This window comes from Onthophagus taurus, chromosome 11 (genome assembly GCF_036711975.1).
Source record: "Onthophagus taurus isolate NC chromosome 11, IU_Otau_3.0, whole genome shotgun sequence".
Classification (NCBI taxonomy): Eukaryota; Metazoa; Arthropoda; class Insecta; order Coleoptera; family Scarabaeidae; genus Onthophagus; species Onthophagus taurus.
Genome location: NC_091976.1, coordinates 28970682 through 28986182, shown reverse-complemented (window position 1 = coordinate 28986182; position 15501 = coordinate 28970682). Strand labels below are relative to the sequence as shown.

Here is a 15501-nt window from a genome sequence, read left to right as displayed (position 1 = left end):
TTTTGAAATTAAGTCCTAACCATGCCAATTTGGTAATTTTTGAGGTTAACCATAAAAAGTGATTTCTCCAAAATGAATCGAGATATTAAAAAACGGTTTTTATCATTAAAATTGTTGAGAAATTATAAATAAATACACCAAATTTCGTTTTTTCAATTTAATACATAACCTAGAAATGAGAATTTAAAGTTAACCATTAAAGCAATATCAGAATTAGTAATCTTATGAGGTTAACTTTGAAGAGTGATTTCTCAAAAACTAATTGAAATACCGAAAAGCGGTTTTCACCGTCAAAATTATGTAGGAATTTTGTATCAACACACCAAATTTTGTTTTTTCCAACGTTTTACATAACCTATAAAGAAATTTTGAAACTTAGTCCTAACAATGCCAATTTGATAATTTTTTGAGGTTAACTATAAAAAGTGATTTCTTAAAAATGAATCGAGATATCAAAAAACGGTTTTTATCATTAAAATTGTTGAGAAATTATAAATAAATACACCAAATTTCGTTTTTTCAATTTAATACATAACCTAGAAATGAAAATTTGAAGTTAAGCATAATGTCAGAATTAGTAATCTTATGAGGTTAACTTTGAAGAGTGATTTCTCAAAAACTAATTGAAATATCGAAAAGCGGTTTTCACCATCAAAATTGTTGAGGAATTTTGTATAAAAACCTCAAATTTCATTTTTCCAACGTTATACATAACCTATAAAAGAAATTTTGAAATTAAGTCCTAATAATGCCAATTTGACAATTTTTGAGGTTAACTATAAAAAGTGATTTCTCAAAAATGAATCGAGATATTAAAAAACGGTTTTTATCATTAAAATTGTTGAGAAATTATAAATAAATACACCAAATTTCGTTTTTTTAATTTAATACATAACCTAGAAATGAGAATTTAAAGTTAACCATTAAAGCAATGTCAGAATTAGTAATCTTATGAGGTTAACTTTGAAGAGTGATTTCTCAAAAACTAATTGAAATATCGAAAAGCGGTTTTCACCATCAAAATTGTTGAGGAATTTTGTATAAAAACCTCAAATTTCGTTTTTCCAACGTTATACATAACCTATAAATGAAATTTTGAAATTAAGTCCTAACAATGCCAATTTGATAATTTTTGAGGATAACTATAACAAGTGATTTCTCAAAAATGTAGCGAGATATTAAAAAACGGTTTTTATCATTAAAATTGTTGAGAAATTATAAATAAATACACCAAATTTCGTTTTTTCAATTTAATACATAACCTAGAAATGAGAATTTGAAATTAAGCATAATGTCAGAATTAGTAATCTTATGAGGTTAACTTTGAAGAGTGATTTCTCAAAAACTAATTGAAATACCGAAAAGCGGTTTTCACCGTCAAAATTATGTAGGAATTTTGTATCAACACACCAAATTTTGTTTTTTCCAACGTTATACATAACCTATAAATGAAATTTTGAAATTAAGTCCTAACAGTGCCAATTTGGTAATTTTTTTAGGTTACCTTTAAAATTTGATTTCTCAAAAATGAATCGAGATATCAAAAAACGGTTTTTATCATTAAAATTGTTGAGAAATTATAAATCAATACACCAAATTTGGTTTTTTCAATTTAATACATAACCTAGAAATGAGAATTTAAAGTTAACCGACAAAATAAATTTTGAAATTAAGTAAGCAATGCCAATTTGGTATTTTTTTTAGATTAGCTTTAAAAATTGATTTCTCAAAAATGAAATTTGTCTGTTTATTCTACAACCAGTCCTTTTCTTGCTTATGCAGTTCATTTTGAATCAGTTATTTCCTTTACCAGTGTTTTCCAGTCTTTCTTCGTTTCTGCCCAGTCTATCTCTTATCTGCTCGATATATTTTTTGTCTATCCAGTGTCTTCCCAGTCTCTTTCTTCTATTACCAGTTTTTGCCAAATGTTTCTCCTATTTGTCCAGTATCTTTTTTCCATTTTCACCAGTCCTTTCCTTGCCTGTGCAATTCATTTTGAATCGGTTTTCTGCTTTACCAGTCTGTTTCCAGTCATCCTTTAAAATTAAAATCTATGGATGAGAATGATATTAGTCAAATTTTTGTACGATTACTTTCTTTTTATATACATAATATATTCAAGAAAGTAAAAATTGATATAAAATTCTGTTTTATTTATTTTTAATGGAAATATACTATGTAGTGTGGTAAAAGTATAGTACGTGGCTAATTTGACATTCAGACGATGTAGTATGAACGGCTGTATCCGGCGTAAATGTAAAATACAGGCAGAGGGAGGTTTAATAAAAGTGGGAGGGGTTTTCTTGAAACCGCCAGAATATTTTCTTACATAACATGCCGCGGCAGCTGGTGCGCAATTGAGTTTGGTCTAACCGTAAAAATACCACCACATCTTAAACAATTTAATGGTTCTTGCAGACCGTGCCGTTCGGGTACAATTGTACCTTCGCACAAATTACCAATTTGCGTTAAAAGAAAAGGGGAAAACGGGGCCTATTCTAAGAGGATTAAAGACCGGGCGGGGGGATCTCTTATTATTTCCAAGTTACCGGTTTCGGCGTCCGCCCAATTCGGAACTTTCGAACAGGTCGGGGTTCGGTAAAAATCAATAAACCCGCACAAAGTTATCGGCACGGTGAATTATTTAATACACTCAGGTTCCGATAAATCCCCGAGTTTATTGTTCTCGATAGTGACGTCCACTGCTCCGGACGGAAGAAGATGAAAAGCACGGCCGGTGCCGGTAGACAATCAATTTTCCAAGGGAAAAGGCCACGTACGAAGAAAAGGATAAATACCCTCATATTTTATTTACGTGGTCTTTGCGGTTTCTTATACCTTTCCACAATTACAACTACAATTTCTTTATAACTAATACGTTGTCATTTTTAAAAAGCAATTCTCTAGAAAAGCAAAGAAATAAAAAAAGAATTTTGGCGCTAGACCATGGTCATCACAGACAGTTATTTATTTAGAAAGAGCATACGAGTCCTTTGGGACAAGGTGGCTAACGCCAATTTTCGCCTGCCACTAATTACAAAATATTCTATTCATGCTAACGTGAATGTTTGATGTGCAATAGCAACATAGAAGCGCAAAAACGACATCAACAAGGCCTCCGAGTTGTCCCAAACTCTAAAATTATTAATACATATTGTATAATTCTCGAACTAAAATTATTAATCTTGTTAAGTTTGAAATGAACTGACACGGTCAAAAAACTTCCTACATAAACGATCGAAAAAAAAGTCTAATGACGTCGTTTCTAAAAGTTTTTCCCATTTTTTTTTTCATTCTTCTCGTCGTTTTCGTTTTTCCATTTTTTTGTTTTGCCGTTAGGGACGCGAAACGACGGCGAAACGAGATAAGTGCCGTATTTTCGCTGGCATAAAAGCGTCCGATTTAGAGAACGCGCCCACCTGAATACCCCGTGACGTAAATAACCGCGTAGATATGGTATGAAAGAAACTTTTCTTGGGGGCGCCCTCTTTAAATATGCAATAGCTCCGGTTGTGGACTCAATAGAACCGTTCATGTCGAGGTACCTTTTACCTTACTCTAATTTTCATATTTAAATGAAAACGATCAACCATATCGATATTCGCCGAATAGTAAATTATACTAAATCAAACATCTTGAGAATTCAATTACATATTAGTTTTGTTTACATAATTGGATATTAATTTATTAGTAACTTCATTATGGACAATGCGTTACGTAATTTGTTGACTTTCCGCAATGTTGTCCATCTTCACTCACTTGACTTTCAAGCATGTCCTTTAAAAGTTATTCTTCATTCTTTAATTTTTCCCCTTGCATAATCTTCTGACTCTTTAGAAAATACAGCAAATTGCAGATTACATTTTCTGGTGGCTTAGATAGTTAGTGGGTTGAGTTAGGCTGGGTTGTGTTGAGTTGGGTTGGGTTCAGATAAGTTGGGTTGGGTTGGGTTGACTTGGGTTGGGTTGAGTTATATTCGTGTACATTTTCTCCAGATACACTTCGTCATTCAGTTATCTACCTAAATTACGAATGGTTTCTTCCTCCATAGTGAATTTTGTCATTACATATTAATCGTTTTCCTGTCTTCCTCTTTCCTATACAGTCTGCTTGTTGTATTACTCTCCCTACTCGCTGCTCCACTTTTTTTCTAGTTTCAGTGTCTTCTCAGTCTCTTTCTTCTATATTTTTAGGTGATTTTCTTTCCATTTTATGTGTATAAATTAAAACTTCGTTTTTTGCACTTTAATGGATTTTATTTATTGTTTTCTCAACCGGTTTCGCTATATTTACATAGCATCTTCAGGAGAGTTACGTCAATTTGTTACAAAAATATACTTTAATTTGATACATTTGGTAATTCCTTGTTTATTTCTATTGTTAAACTATATAGAGGATATATATTAAGTATGATTGAAGAGGATTAAATTAGTTTAGAAACGTGATATGTCATGGAGTTCTCTTTCTTCTATTACTAGCTTTTGCCGAATCTTTCTTCCTTCTGCCCAGTCTCTTTTTTCCATTTTCATCCTCTTTATTCTACACCCAGTTCTTTTCTTGTCTGAGCAGTTCCTTTCCTGTCCAGCTTTGCCCAGCTTATCTCTTATATTATCAACCTCAGTGAACCTCCCTACTCTCTGCTCGATATATTTTTTGTCTTTTCAGTGTCTATTCATTTTCTTTCTTCAATTTACAGTTTTTTCCGAGCCTCTTTCTTGCATTTTCATCCTCTTTTTTTATAAACAGTTTTGAAGGTGGCTTTAGCTTAAACCCCCCTTTCCCTCTTCTCTCAATTCTTCCGTCCTGATCGTGGCACTTACTTTTTCCTTCACTTTCCCTCTCTTTTTTCCCCATTCTTCCGCATTTTGTGTGAACAGTATTAGGCGATGTTGGTCATTAGCCATACAAAATATTCTATTAACTTTTTGGATATCACATACCTTAACTAAACCCCCCCTTCTCCTCTTCTTTCCATCCGTTCTTACACATGGCACTCATTTTCATTCTTAGTTATTTTGTTCCTTATTGTGACCAAGTATGGCCTGCGTTGCATAATAATTCGTTGCAGGTCCTCGTTCTTGCCATTCTTTTACGTTTTTTATTAAGATGCTAGTCCATCCTGTATGCCTCGCCCATCTCTCTTGCTGCCTTCTATACATTTCCTCTCTGTTCCTCTTTTTATACATCCCTCTCGATTCCCAATTTCTCGCTCTTTCCCAAGCCAGTAGACCGTACGGTGGGTATCCCGCTAGCACCCCGACTGCGTTCGTTGATGCGGTCCTGTATGCTGATGTAACACATATTGACGCTTTTCTCTCTATTGATCTTAATATTTTTACGTATCTTTTATATTTCCTGTCATAGCGTTTATTATCGTTCCCACTTTTTCAGATACCTTTCTTATGTGCATAGTCATTGTGGTATCTTTACCTATATGTACTCCTAGGTATTTTACAGACCTTGCACTTAATATCGTGGTATTATTTATGTTTATCTCCATGGTCTTCATTGTTCGCCGTTCTTCTAATATTACTACTTCCGACTTTTGGGGTGCTAGTTGGAAACCCATTTCGCTCAATTCTCTACTTAAATATTTGCCCTTATCTTTTACCTCCTCTAGAGTTGGCGCTTGTACGACCACTGTTAGGTCGTTAGCATACCCTACAATCCTTACTCCAAATTCTGTTTTGATGCGAAGAACCCTATCGTAGTACGTATTCCAAAAACCCAACCCAACCTTCTTCCTTTCTACCAAGTTTCTTTATAGTCTCTGTTTAACCACTATTTTATAAATAAATAACATTTTGGTTACTTCCCCTGGTCTTCCTCGACTTGTGGAAACAGTTTCTTGAGTTGTTCTTATGCCATCTTGTAATCTATTAGTAACCCAACCCAACCTAACACTTTTTTTAACGAGGTTGGGGAAAATCTGCTACTCATATATCCGGCCTGGGGATCTTGATAGTGTGGGGTTGGAACTCTAAACTTTTCAGTTATCTATTATACAATGTTTTACACACTCGGTGGGCGGGGGTGGAAACGCCCCCTCTCCAGCTCCTTCTCCTCTCCGAGATCTCTCTTCTTCATTCACCAACAGCCTTTTTTCCCTCTCCTTGCATGCAATCACCTCCCTCACGTATTATACCACAACGTTCCATTTTTCTTCACTTTCCAATATGTTGTTCCAATTAATTTCCATTCTGTTTTCCTTCCACCTTACACTTTCAAACACTGTATGCTGCACATCATCTGCTTTCTCGCAATATAAGTATCTATCTGTCTCGCTCCTAACGTTCTTTTGCAAGTATGCTCTGAAGCATCCGTGGCCACTAAGCACTTGACTCCAATAATAGTCCATCTACCCCCATTTACGTGTCAGCCAGTGCTTTATTTCAGGCATGATCCTTTTTGTTCACTCAGCCTTTCCGGTTCTTTCCTGCCATCTGCTCTCCCACTCCCTCATGATCTCTCCCTCTACTCTCTCCTGTTCCCCCTCTTTTTTCTCTGTACTTCTCCGTTTAACCATCAAATCTATTGGCATCAAATCGCTCAGCATCAACAGCGCCTCCGTGGACACCGTTCTATAGGCACAGATTGTCCTTATAAGAATCTGCCTTTGTACCCTTGTCAGTTTCTTCACATTTTGTTTCTCTCTGAGTGCCTCTCTCCATGTTTGGCAGGCGTACAACATCTGCGACCATATGACTCTCCCCAGGATCTTTCATTTATTTGCTTCATACGTGGTCCCCATTACTCGTTGAAGGGCTTGCATTGTTCTTTGCCCCTTTTTACTCACGTGGTCGATATGCACTCTCCACCTCAGATCCCTCCCTTATTTGGGGGCTTCCGTTGTCTTGATAGTATTAATTCCACTACTCCAGCTCTTCAGCAAGACCGCCTCGGTCTTCTCCGGTGCCAGCTCAATGCCCATTCTTGACATCTCTTCTGCTATCATGGTAATTGTTTTTTGAGCAATCATTCTGATATTTTCCATGTTCCAACCGGTGATAACCACTGCCAAATCATCCGCATATGCAATGAGGCCTATCAAAGAAGACGTTCCATAAAGTAGGGCCCAATATTAACCTCTGCGGCACTCCACTCGTGATCTGATACCTCCTTCCGTTGTAATTGACGTTCTGTTGTTCAGGTATCCCTTCATACATCTGATTAGGTGTTCTGAAATTCATACTCTCTATTATCTGTGGTTATGGCACAGTTCCAAATGCGTTTCGTACGTCCAAAGTGACTAGCATACATTTTTTCTTTTTGCCGCTTCTAAATCTTTCCAGATCCCTCGCCTTTCCCAACACCTCATCAATCACCTGTGAGGTTGATCTTTCTTTCAGAAAGCTCCTCCATTATTCTCTCCTTCAATACGCTCTCGTATAGTTTCCCTAGGCTGTTTAAGGCCATATGTTTGGGAATCTACAATCGTTTAGTAATCTGCTATACATTTCAGCCACTTTCGCCGCAACCTCCATCTTCACTATTTCCGCCGTAATTCCATCCGGCCCAGGGGCTTTGCCATTTCTAAGGTTTTCTGCCAGTTTCAAAATCTCCTCCTCAGATACTTCTCTACTCATTGCCTCTCCCCCATGTATTCCTTCCTCTTCTTCATCTATCATTTCTCCCTCTGGGAACAGTTCTTTTAGTACTAGTTTAATTTCTTCCTCCTGTAGGACTATCTTGGGGGTATTCTTTGTCTTTTTCATTATTATCTTTTATCTTGCTTTTCTCTTTTCCATCTCATTTTTATTTGCCTTTTCTTTAGCTTGTCCCACCTCCTCGGTCCACCGGTAGATATCCTGCCCGGCCTAATATTTGTGCTCTTCCTCTTCCCGTAGACTTTATTAGATGTATTTTTCAATATTTGCCATCTCTCTTCTTACTATTCACTATTTTATAAATAAATAATATTTTGGTTACATCCTGAAGATAGAGATGGTGCAAACTGATTACTTAAACTTATAAAAATGGTGTATTAGCTCCCGAAACTAACTAAGATTTAGAGAATCTTGGGAACATGCAAAAACATGTCTAACAATGATAAATTGATTGCTGTCACTACCGCACATTCCACACGTCTTGAAAACAGAGAATTTAAGAAACTAAGATTAAATCATTAAATCTTATTATTTGTGTTTTCGAAATGACCACAATATTACAACATTAATAAAGTTTTAACTTTTTCTTTTTGTTATTTAGATTGGAATCCCCAACGAGATCGTTGGAGATAAGAGCACCCTCTGGTGTGGCAATAGAGTCAAGAGCGGGCGACATAAAGGCAATCTCGCTAAACGACATTCAACTAGATTCCATGGCTGGAGAAATCCGACTGGAATCGAGCTCGATTTTGATGCCAAAACTGCCGACCGCGATCTCTTCAACGAGTCCATCGCAAACGAGCAGACACCGTGACATTTTCCAATTGTGCGTGTGCAACAACGGAAAACTTTTTCTTAGTCCCCCACACACGACGTGTGCCGCTGAAGAAAATGGCCTAGCAACCCCTTGTCGATAAAGAATAAAAGGATCATTTAGAGAAGAAAAAATAAAAATAAAGCGCAACTTGAAGTAGAACAATTTCCAGTATATTTTCCGAAACTTGTACATAGCTTTCGCGTCGAAACGGACTGTCTATAATGTAAATAAAGCTGTACAAAAATATTAAATAAATAAATAAAAGAAGGCGAAAAAATCGCAAAAATGCGTGCAATCTGTCCCGTTAAAAAAAAAATAATAAGACAATGAATATATCATTTCCTGTATCATATTTATTACAAAATTTAAGTTAAGTATTTGTATAATTGTAACATAGAGATCTTTTATATTTGTTTATACAATTATTTGTTGTTAGATGAGCCTAAAAATACAAGGAAATGAAATACTTATGTAAAAGGTAAAATGTACAAAAAATAAAAAAATAAATAACCATCTTTCTAAAAATCGGTTTTATTTATTACAGAAAGCTTTTTTATTTTTTCAAAACATCTATAAAAGTCTCCCTGGGTAATTGTATATTCGCTATGCTCTTCATTTTCTTTTTACCCGCCGCTTGTTGAGCTAAAAGTTTCATTCTTCTCGTTACATCACCACCGTACTAAATAAAACATTATTATTATTAAACAAAATTATTTTATGTTAAACAATAAAAACAAAAAAATTTATCAAAAAACATACTAATTTTGCTGTAACATCTTTTCTATACGGTTTTAAAGTTTCACGTCCTACAATTTTCCCATTCACAGAAGCTTGAATGGCAATTTGAACTAATTGCCTTGGAATTATATCTTTTAATTTCAAAACTAATCTTTTTCCCATTGATTGAGCCCGACTTACATGAATGATATTACTTAATTCTTCTACTTGAACCCCATTCAACATTATACTCATCTAAAAAGAAATTAATAAATAAATATATATTTTTAAATTAATAATAACCCACTTTAACCATCGCACTTTGTTTAAATCCCATATCTTCATAATCAAAAGTAGCATAACCCGACGAAATAGTTTTCAATGAATCGTGAAAATCCATAACAATTTCGCACAAAGGTAAATCATATTGCAAAAGAATCCTATCGTTATCAATATTTGATGCGTGTCTTTGTATTCCACGTTTTTCCATGCACAAAGACATAATTCCACCTAAATATTTATCAGGAGTTATTATTGTTCCCAAAACCATTGGTTCGTAAGTTTCTTCTATATAAATTTGCTCAGGGAAATGAGCGGGGTTGTTAATAAAAATAATTTGGGAATTTTCTTTAATGTTTTTCTTTGTAGGTTTTAATTTTATTTTATAAGTTACAGAGGGTGCTGTTAAAATTGATTCGGCGTTGTATTCTTGTTGTAGTCTTTGGCAAAAAACTTCTAAGTGGAGTAAACCCAAAAAACCTAATCTCCAACCTTGTCCTAAAGCTGGACTATATAAAGAAATTTTTATTTATAATAAAATCAACCAATAAATTTATTGTGAAGCAACAATTAGTAACATTATACATACAGTGTGTTAATTAATTATCGTACTCGACGTTATCATTGCAAGTCGGCTAAACCCGAATAATTCTAGTTCTAAGTCTTGTGTTAATTAATATTTTTTTGATGAATATTAAAATAACCTTAATAAGAATTAAAAATGCGGTAATTTGATACCAAACATGACCTATATAGGTTAAAAAATTAAAAGTTAGGTGAGAATCTGTCAAATGTCAAAATCGAAATTAATTATTTTTTGATAAATGTTAAAATAATCTTAACAAAAGTTAAAAATGCGTTAATCTGATACCAAACACGGCCTAGTTAGGTTAAAAATGAAAAAATTAGGTTAGAAACTGTCAAATGTCAAAATCGAATTTAATTATTTTTTGACAAATATTAAAATAACCTTAATAAGAATTAAAAATGCTTTAATTTGTTACCAAACACGACCTAAATAGGTTAAAAAATGAGTAAGTTAGGTTAGAATCTGTCAAATGTCAAAATCGAATTTAATTATTTTTGGATAAATGTTAAAATAATCTTAACAAGAGTTAAAAATGCGTTAATCTGATACCAAACACGGCCTAGTTAGGTTAAAAAATGAAAAAATTAGGTTAAAAACTGTCAAATGTCAAAATCGAATCTAATTATTTTGTTGACAAATATTAAAATAACCTTAATAAGAATTAAAAATGCTTTAATTTGTTACCAAACACGACCTAAATAAGTTAAAAGATGAGTAAGTTACGTTAGAATCTGTCAAATGTCAAAATCGAATTTAATTATTTTTTGATAAATGTTAAAATAATCTTAACAAGAGTTAAAAATGCGTTAATCTGATACCAAACACGACCTAGTTAGGTTAAAAGATGAGTAAGTTAGGTTAGAATCTGTCAAATGTCAAAATCAAATCTAATTATTTTTTGACAAATATTAAAAATAACCTTAATGAGAATTAAAAATGCTTTAATTTGCTACCAAACACGACCTAAATAGGTTAAAAGATGAGTAAGTTAGGTTAGAATCTGTCAAATGTCAAAATCAAATCTAATTATTTTTTAACAAATATTAAAATAACCTTAATAAGAATTAAAAATGGTTTAATTTGCTACCAAACACGACATAAATAAGTTAAAAGATGAGTAAGTTAGGTTAGAATCTGTCAAATGTCAAAATCGCATTTAATTATTTTATGATAAATATTGAAACAATCGTAATAAAAATCAAAAAGCTTTTAATTTGATACCAAATATGACTTATTTAAAGTTATTTAGGTTAAAAAATGAAAAAGTTAGCTTAGAAACTGTCAAATGTCAAAATCGAATCTAATTATTTTATGATAAATGTTAAAATGATCTTAATAAGAATTAAAAATGCTTTTATTAGATACCGCTCATGACCAATTTAGGTTAAAAAATGAAAAGGTTACGTTAAAAACTGTCAAATGTCAAAATCAAATGTCATTTTGACATTTCCATCCCTTAAAAATGAATATAACCTTAATATAACCTTAAACTGTCAAAATTGACGTTTGATACAATATCCAAACTTTTCCATTTCTTAAAAAAATGTGTCTAGTTCTAGGTCTAGTGTTAGTTCTAGCTTTACACTAGCACTATAGTATAGTGAAACTATAGTGAACTGTCAATTTTGACAGATTAAGGTTATAATTCATTTTTAAGAGATGGAAATGTCAAAATAACATTTGATTTTGATATTTGACAGTTTTTAACGTAACCTATTCATTTTTTTACCTAATTTGGTCATTTTAACATTTATCATAAAATAATTAGATTCAATTTTGACATTTGACAGATTCTAACTTAACTTACTCATCTTTTAACTTATTTAGGTCGTGTTTGGTAGCAAATTAAAGCATTTTTAATTCTTATTAAGGTTATTTTAATATTTGTCAAAAAATAATTAGATTTGATTTTGACATTTGACAGATTCTAACCTAACTTACTCATCTTTTAACCTATTTAGGTCGTGTTTGGTAGCAAATTAAAGCATTTTTAATTCTTATTAAGGTTATTTTAATATTTGTCAAAAAATAATTACATTCTATTTTGACATTTGACAGTTTCTAACCTAACTTTTTTATTTTTTAACCTAACTAGGCCGTGTTTGGTATCAGATTAACGTATTTTTAACCCTTGTTAAGATTATTTTAACATTTCTCAAAAAATAATTAAATTCGATTTTGACATTTGACAGATTCTCACCTAACTTTTAATTTTTTAATCTATATAGGTCATGTTTGGTATCAAACTACCGCATTTTTAATTCTTATTAAGATTATTTTAACATTTATCAAAAAATAATGTAATTCGATTTTGACATTTGACAGTTTCTAACCTAATTTTTCATTTTTAACCTAAATAAGTCATATTTGGTATCAAATTAGCGCATTTTTTAACTCTTATTAAGATTATTTTAACATTTATCAAAAAATAATATAATTCGGTTTTGACATTTGACAGTTTCTAACCTAACTTTTTCGTTTTTTAACCTAAATAGGTCATGTTTGGTATCAAATCAAATGCTTTTTGATTCCAATTACGGTTATTTCAGAATTAATCATAAAATAACTAAATTCGATTTTAACATTTGGCAGATTCTAACCTAATTTATTCATTTTTTATGCAGCGCTAGACCAAGAACTAGAATCATTTGGGTTTAGCCGTCTTTAGAGACGTGCGGCTAAACCCAAATGATTCTAGTTCTAGGTATAGTGTTAGTTCTAGTTTTACACTTGCACTGTCACTAGAACTAACATTAGACCTAGACTAGAAACATTTGGATTTAGTTGGACATCTCTTAAGACGGCTAAACCCGAATGATTGTAATACGGTGTCTTAATTAATTATCATACCCGACGTCATCATTGCGAGTATGCAACCAATATCACATTATTGGTATTGCAATACGCGATTTGCGTATTTGGTTGCATACTTGCAATGATGACGTCGAGTACGATAATTAATTAATACACTGCATAATGACGGTGTTAGTTAATTTAAAAAGCTGTAGAAATACCTCTGTTACCTCTGACATTTATTTACCTTGTATCCAATGAAACATTTACTGCTGAATCATTTAAAACTAATTTTTCAATAGCATTTCTTAAATGAACATGTTGTGATTGATCAAATGGATAAATTCCAGCAAAAACCATTGGTTTAGGGGGTTCAAATCCGCTTAAAACAACGACTTTTTCACCTTTCTTGCAAAATGTATCCCCAATAAAAGCTTCTTTACTTGATCTCATACTACATGAAACTAACCCAACTTGTCCTGCAACCCTAAATAATTATTTTTATTTATTTATTAACTTTATTGTTTAAACTAACAATCTATTAACTTCAACTTCTTGTGGTCGTAAAACTGAAATGCCGCGAATTTCATAATCTTTTTCTGTATGACATGAAGAAATGTAATCCCCGATTGAAATAGACCCGTCTTTAATATAAATTAGACATAAAACACCTCTGTATTTATCATACCAACTATCGAAAAGTAACGCTCGGAATTTTCCATTTCGATCAGCTTCCGGCGGCGGGAGTCTTTCAATTATAGCTTCAAAAACTTCAGTGATTCCTGTACCAAGCTTAGCTGAAACTTTAATTACTTGACTCTTTTCAATATCGAATAAATGGTTTAATTGATTAGTGACTCTTTCAGGATCAGCATTTTTTAAGTCAATTTTATTTAAAACTGGGATTATAACCAAATCCTTTGAAAATGCCAAATAAAAATTAGCTACAGTTTGCGCTTGAACACCATCATTCGCATCTACAAGTAAAATAACACCTTGACAAGCAGCTAAAGATCGAGCAACTTCATTTGAAAAATCGACATGTCCTGGTGTATCAATAAAGTTTAAAAGATACTTTTCTCCTTTATAATCGTACAAAATAGAAGCACTTTGTGCTTTAACTGTTATCCCACGTTCTTTTTCCACTTGCAATTTATCCAAAACTTGACTTTCTCCAGATTTATGTGAAATAGCCCCCGTAAATTCTAAGAGTCTATCAGATAATGTGCTCTTCCCATGATCAACATGCGCAATTATACTAAAATTTCGAATCCGTTCTAATGGAATTTCGCTTAAATCAATGCTTGTTGCGGTTTTTGTGCTATATTTGTGTTTAAAATTTGAACATAACCTAAAACAAAAAATTTATTAATGATTTTCTTTTTAAATCAAAACTTACTTCTTGTATTTATTGAATGTTAAAGTACTTCTAAATAAACGTTTTAATAACATTTCTGTAATTAATTAATTGGATTTATTTAAATGTTATTAAGTTAGTGTCAAATCGGACGACATAACCTATATTTTTTTTTAGCTCCGAAAATTAATGATTTAATTAAAGTATTGTATTAATTCTATTTATTTTTTAATAATAATAGTAATAATAAGAATAAATACGATTAATAATAAAGCGTTTTATTTTAAAAGAGTTTTATTTATGGTAATTTTTTTAAATTGTCAAGTTTGACACATGACGTTTTACATAACCTCAAAAATTGATTTAAAAGATTTCATCTCATTTAATAAAGTGTTTTTTATGTTATGGTTGGATTAAAATAGCTTTTTAAAAAGTAATTGATTAATATTAGTGTAAGTAACAATTAAATTAAAGTTTTAAAGGTTAAAGTCAAAATAAAATTCGTTTAAAAATTAAATATGTTATTGTTGTTGTTTATGAATTTTCTCAAATGTTATTATTTTAGAAATTAAACGTCTCCTCGCCATTTAATTCGAACTGCAAGATGTGCATCAAATCAAATTCTACCAAGGTTGTGTCCTTAAATTGTTTAATTTGCGATCAACACCAAGGCCCCTGAGCTAGAAATAAAAGGAACTATTCCATAGCCAAAACGTAAAACTGCAATTATTCCCAAGATCATTCTTATCTCTCAAGATTAAAGTGTTCAAATAACAACGTTAGAAGAAGCACAAAAATTATTGAAAAGGATAAATTGGTTAAAATCGTACAAAATAGAAGCACTTTGTGCTCTAACTGTTCTAACTGAATGTGGGATTTCTTTTTCAGCTCTCAATTTATCCAAAACTTGATTTTCTCCCGATTTATGTGAAATAGCCAACATAAATTCTAAAAGTTTATCAGATAATGTGGTTTTCTCATGATCAATATGCGCAATTATACTAAAATTTCGAATCCGTTCTAATGGAATTTCGCTTAAATCAATGCTTGTTGCGGTTTTTGTGCTATATTTGTGTTTAAAATTTGAACATAACCTAAAACAAATAAAATTATTAATGATTTTCTTTTTAAATCAAAACTTACTTCTTGTATTTATTGAATGTTAAAGTACTTCTAAATAAACGTTTTAATAACATTTCTGTAATTAATTATTTGGATTTATTTAAATGTTATTAAGTTAGTGTCAAATCGGACTACATAACCTATATTTTTTTTTATCTCCGAAAATTAATGATTTAATTAAAGGATTTTATTAATTCTATTTATTTTTTAATAATAATAG

General features: G+C 31.9%; 2 protein-coding genes and 2 long non-coding RNA genes across 4 annotated transcripts in view; 2 read left to right on the top strand and 2 right to left on the bottom strand.

The window, feature by feature from the left end:
- LOC111415201 (sarcoglycan delta) overlaps positions 1-8949 on the top strand; it is a 115656-nt gene extending 106707 nt beyond the window's left edge. The window contains exon 6 of the mRNA XM_071200180.1: positions 8209-8949. Within this exon, the coding sequence (XP_071056281.1) occupies positions 8209-8524 (316 nt within the window). The 3' untranslated portion in view covers positions 8525-8949. The remainder of the gene's footprint in view (positions 1-8208) is intronic.
- Positions 8940-14329, bottom strand: LOC111415204 (Translation factor waclaw). Its single transcript, XM_023046758.2, has 6 exons — positions 14202-14329; positions 13338-14153; positions 13050-13289; positions 9449-9929; positions 9184-9396; positions 8940-9103 (listed from the first exon to the last, which is right to left on the bottom strand). The coding sequence occupies exons 1-6, from the start codon at positions 14252-14254 to the stop codon at positions 8978-8980; spliced, it is 1929 nt and encodes a 642-aa protein (XP_022902526.2). The 5' UTR covers positions 14255-14329; the 3' UTR covers positions 8940-8977.
- A 135-nt stretch (positions 14330-14464) lies between these two features.
- On the top strand, positions 14465-15354 carry LOC139431699 (uncharacterized). Its single transcript, XR_011641756.1, has 2 exons — positions 14465-14611; positions 14725-15354. It is a non-coding gene; the product is annotated as an uncharacterized lncRNA (long non-coding RNA).
- Positions 14664-15493, bottom strand: LOC111415211 (uncharacterized). The gene is made up of 2 exons (XR_011641755.1): positions 15303-15493; positions 14664-15253 (listed from the first exon to the last, which is right to left on the bottom strand). It is a non-coding gene; the product is annotated as an uncharacterized lncRNA (long non-coding RNA).
- Positions 15494-15501: the final 8 nt, after the last annotated feature.

Excerpts from the sequence above, each read along its gene's own strand:
- LOC111415204 (XM_023046758.2), bottom strand. The coding sequence starts at position 14,254 with ATGTTATTAAAACGTTTATTTAGAAGTACTTTAACATTCAATAAATAC. Across the intron at positions 13,290-13,337 it reads GAAGTTGAAGTTAATAGATT|GGTTGCAGGACAAGTTGGGT; the intron begins GTTAGTTTAAAC and ends ATAATTATTTAG. Across the intron at positions 9,930-13,049 it reads AATGTTTCATTGGATACAAG|TCCAGCTTTAGGACAAGGTT; the intron begins GTAAATAAATGT and ends TTCTTTATATAG.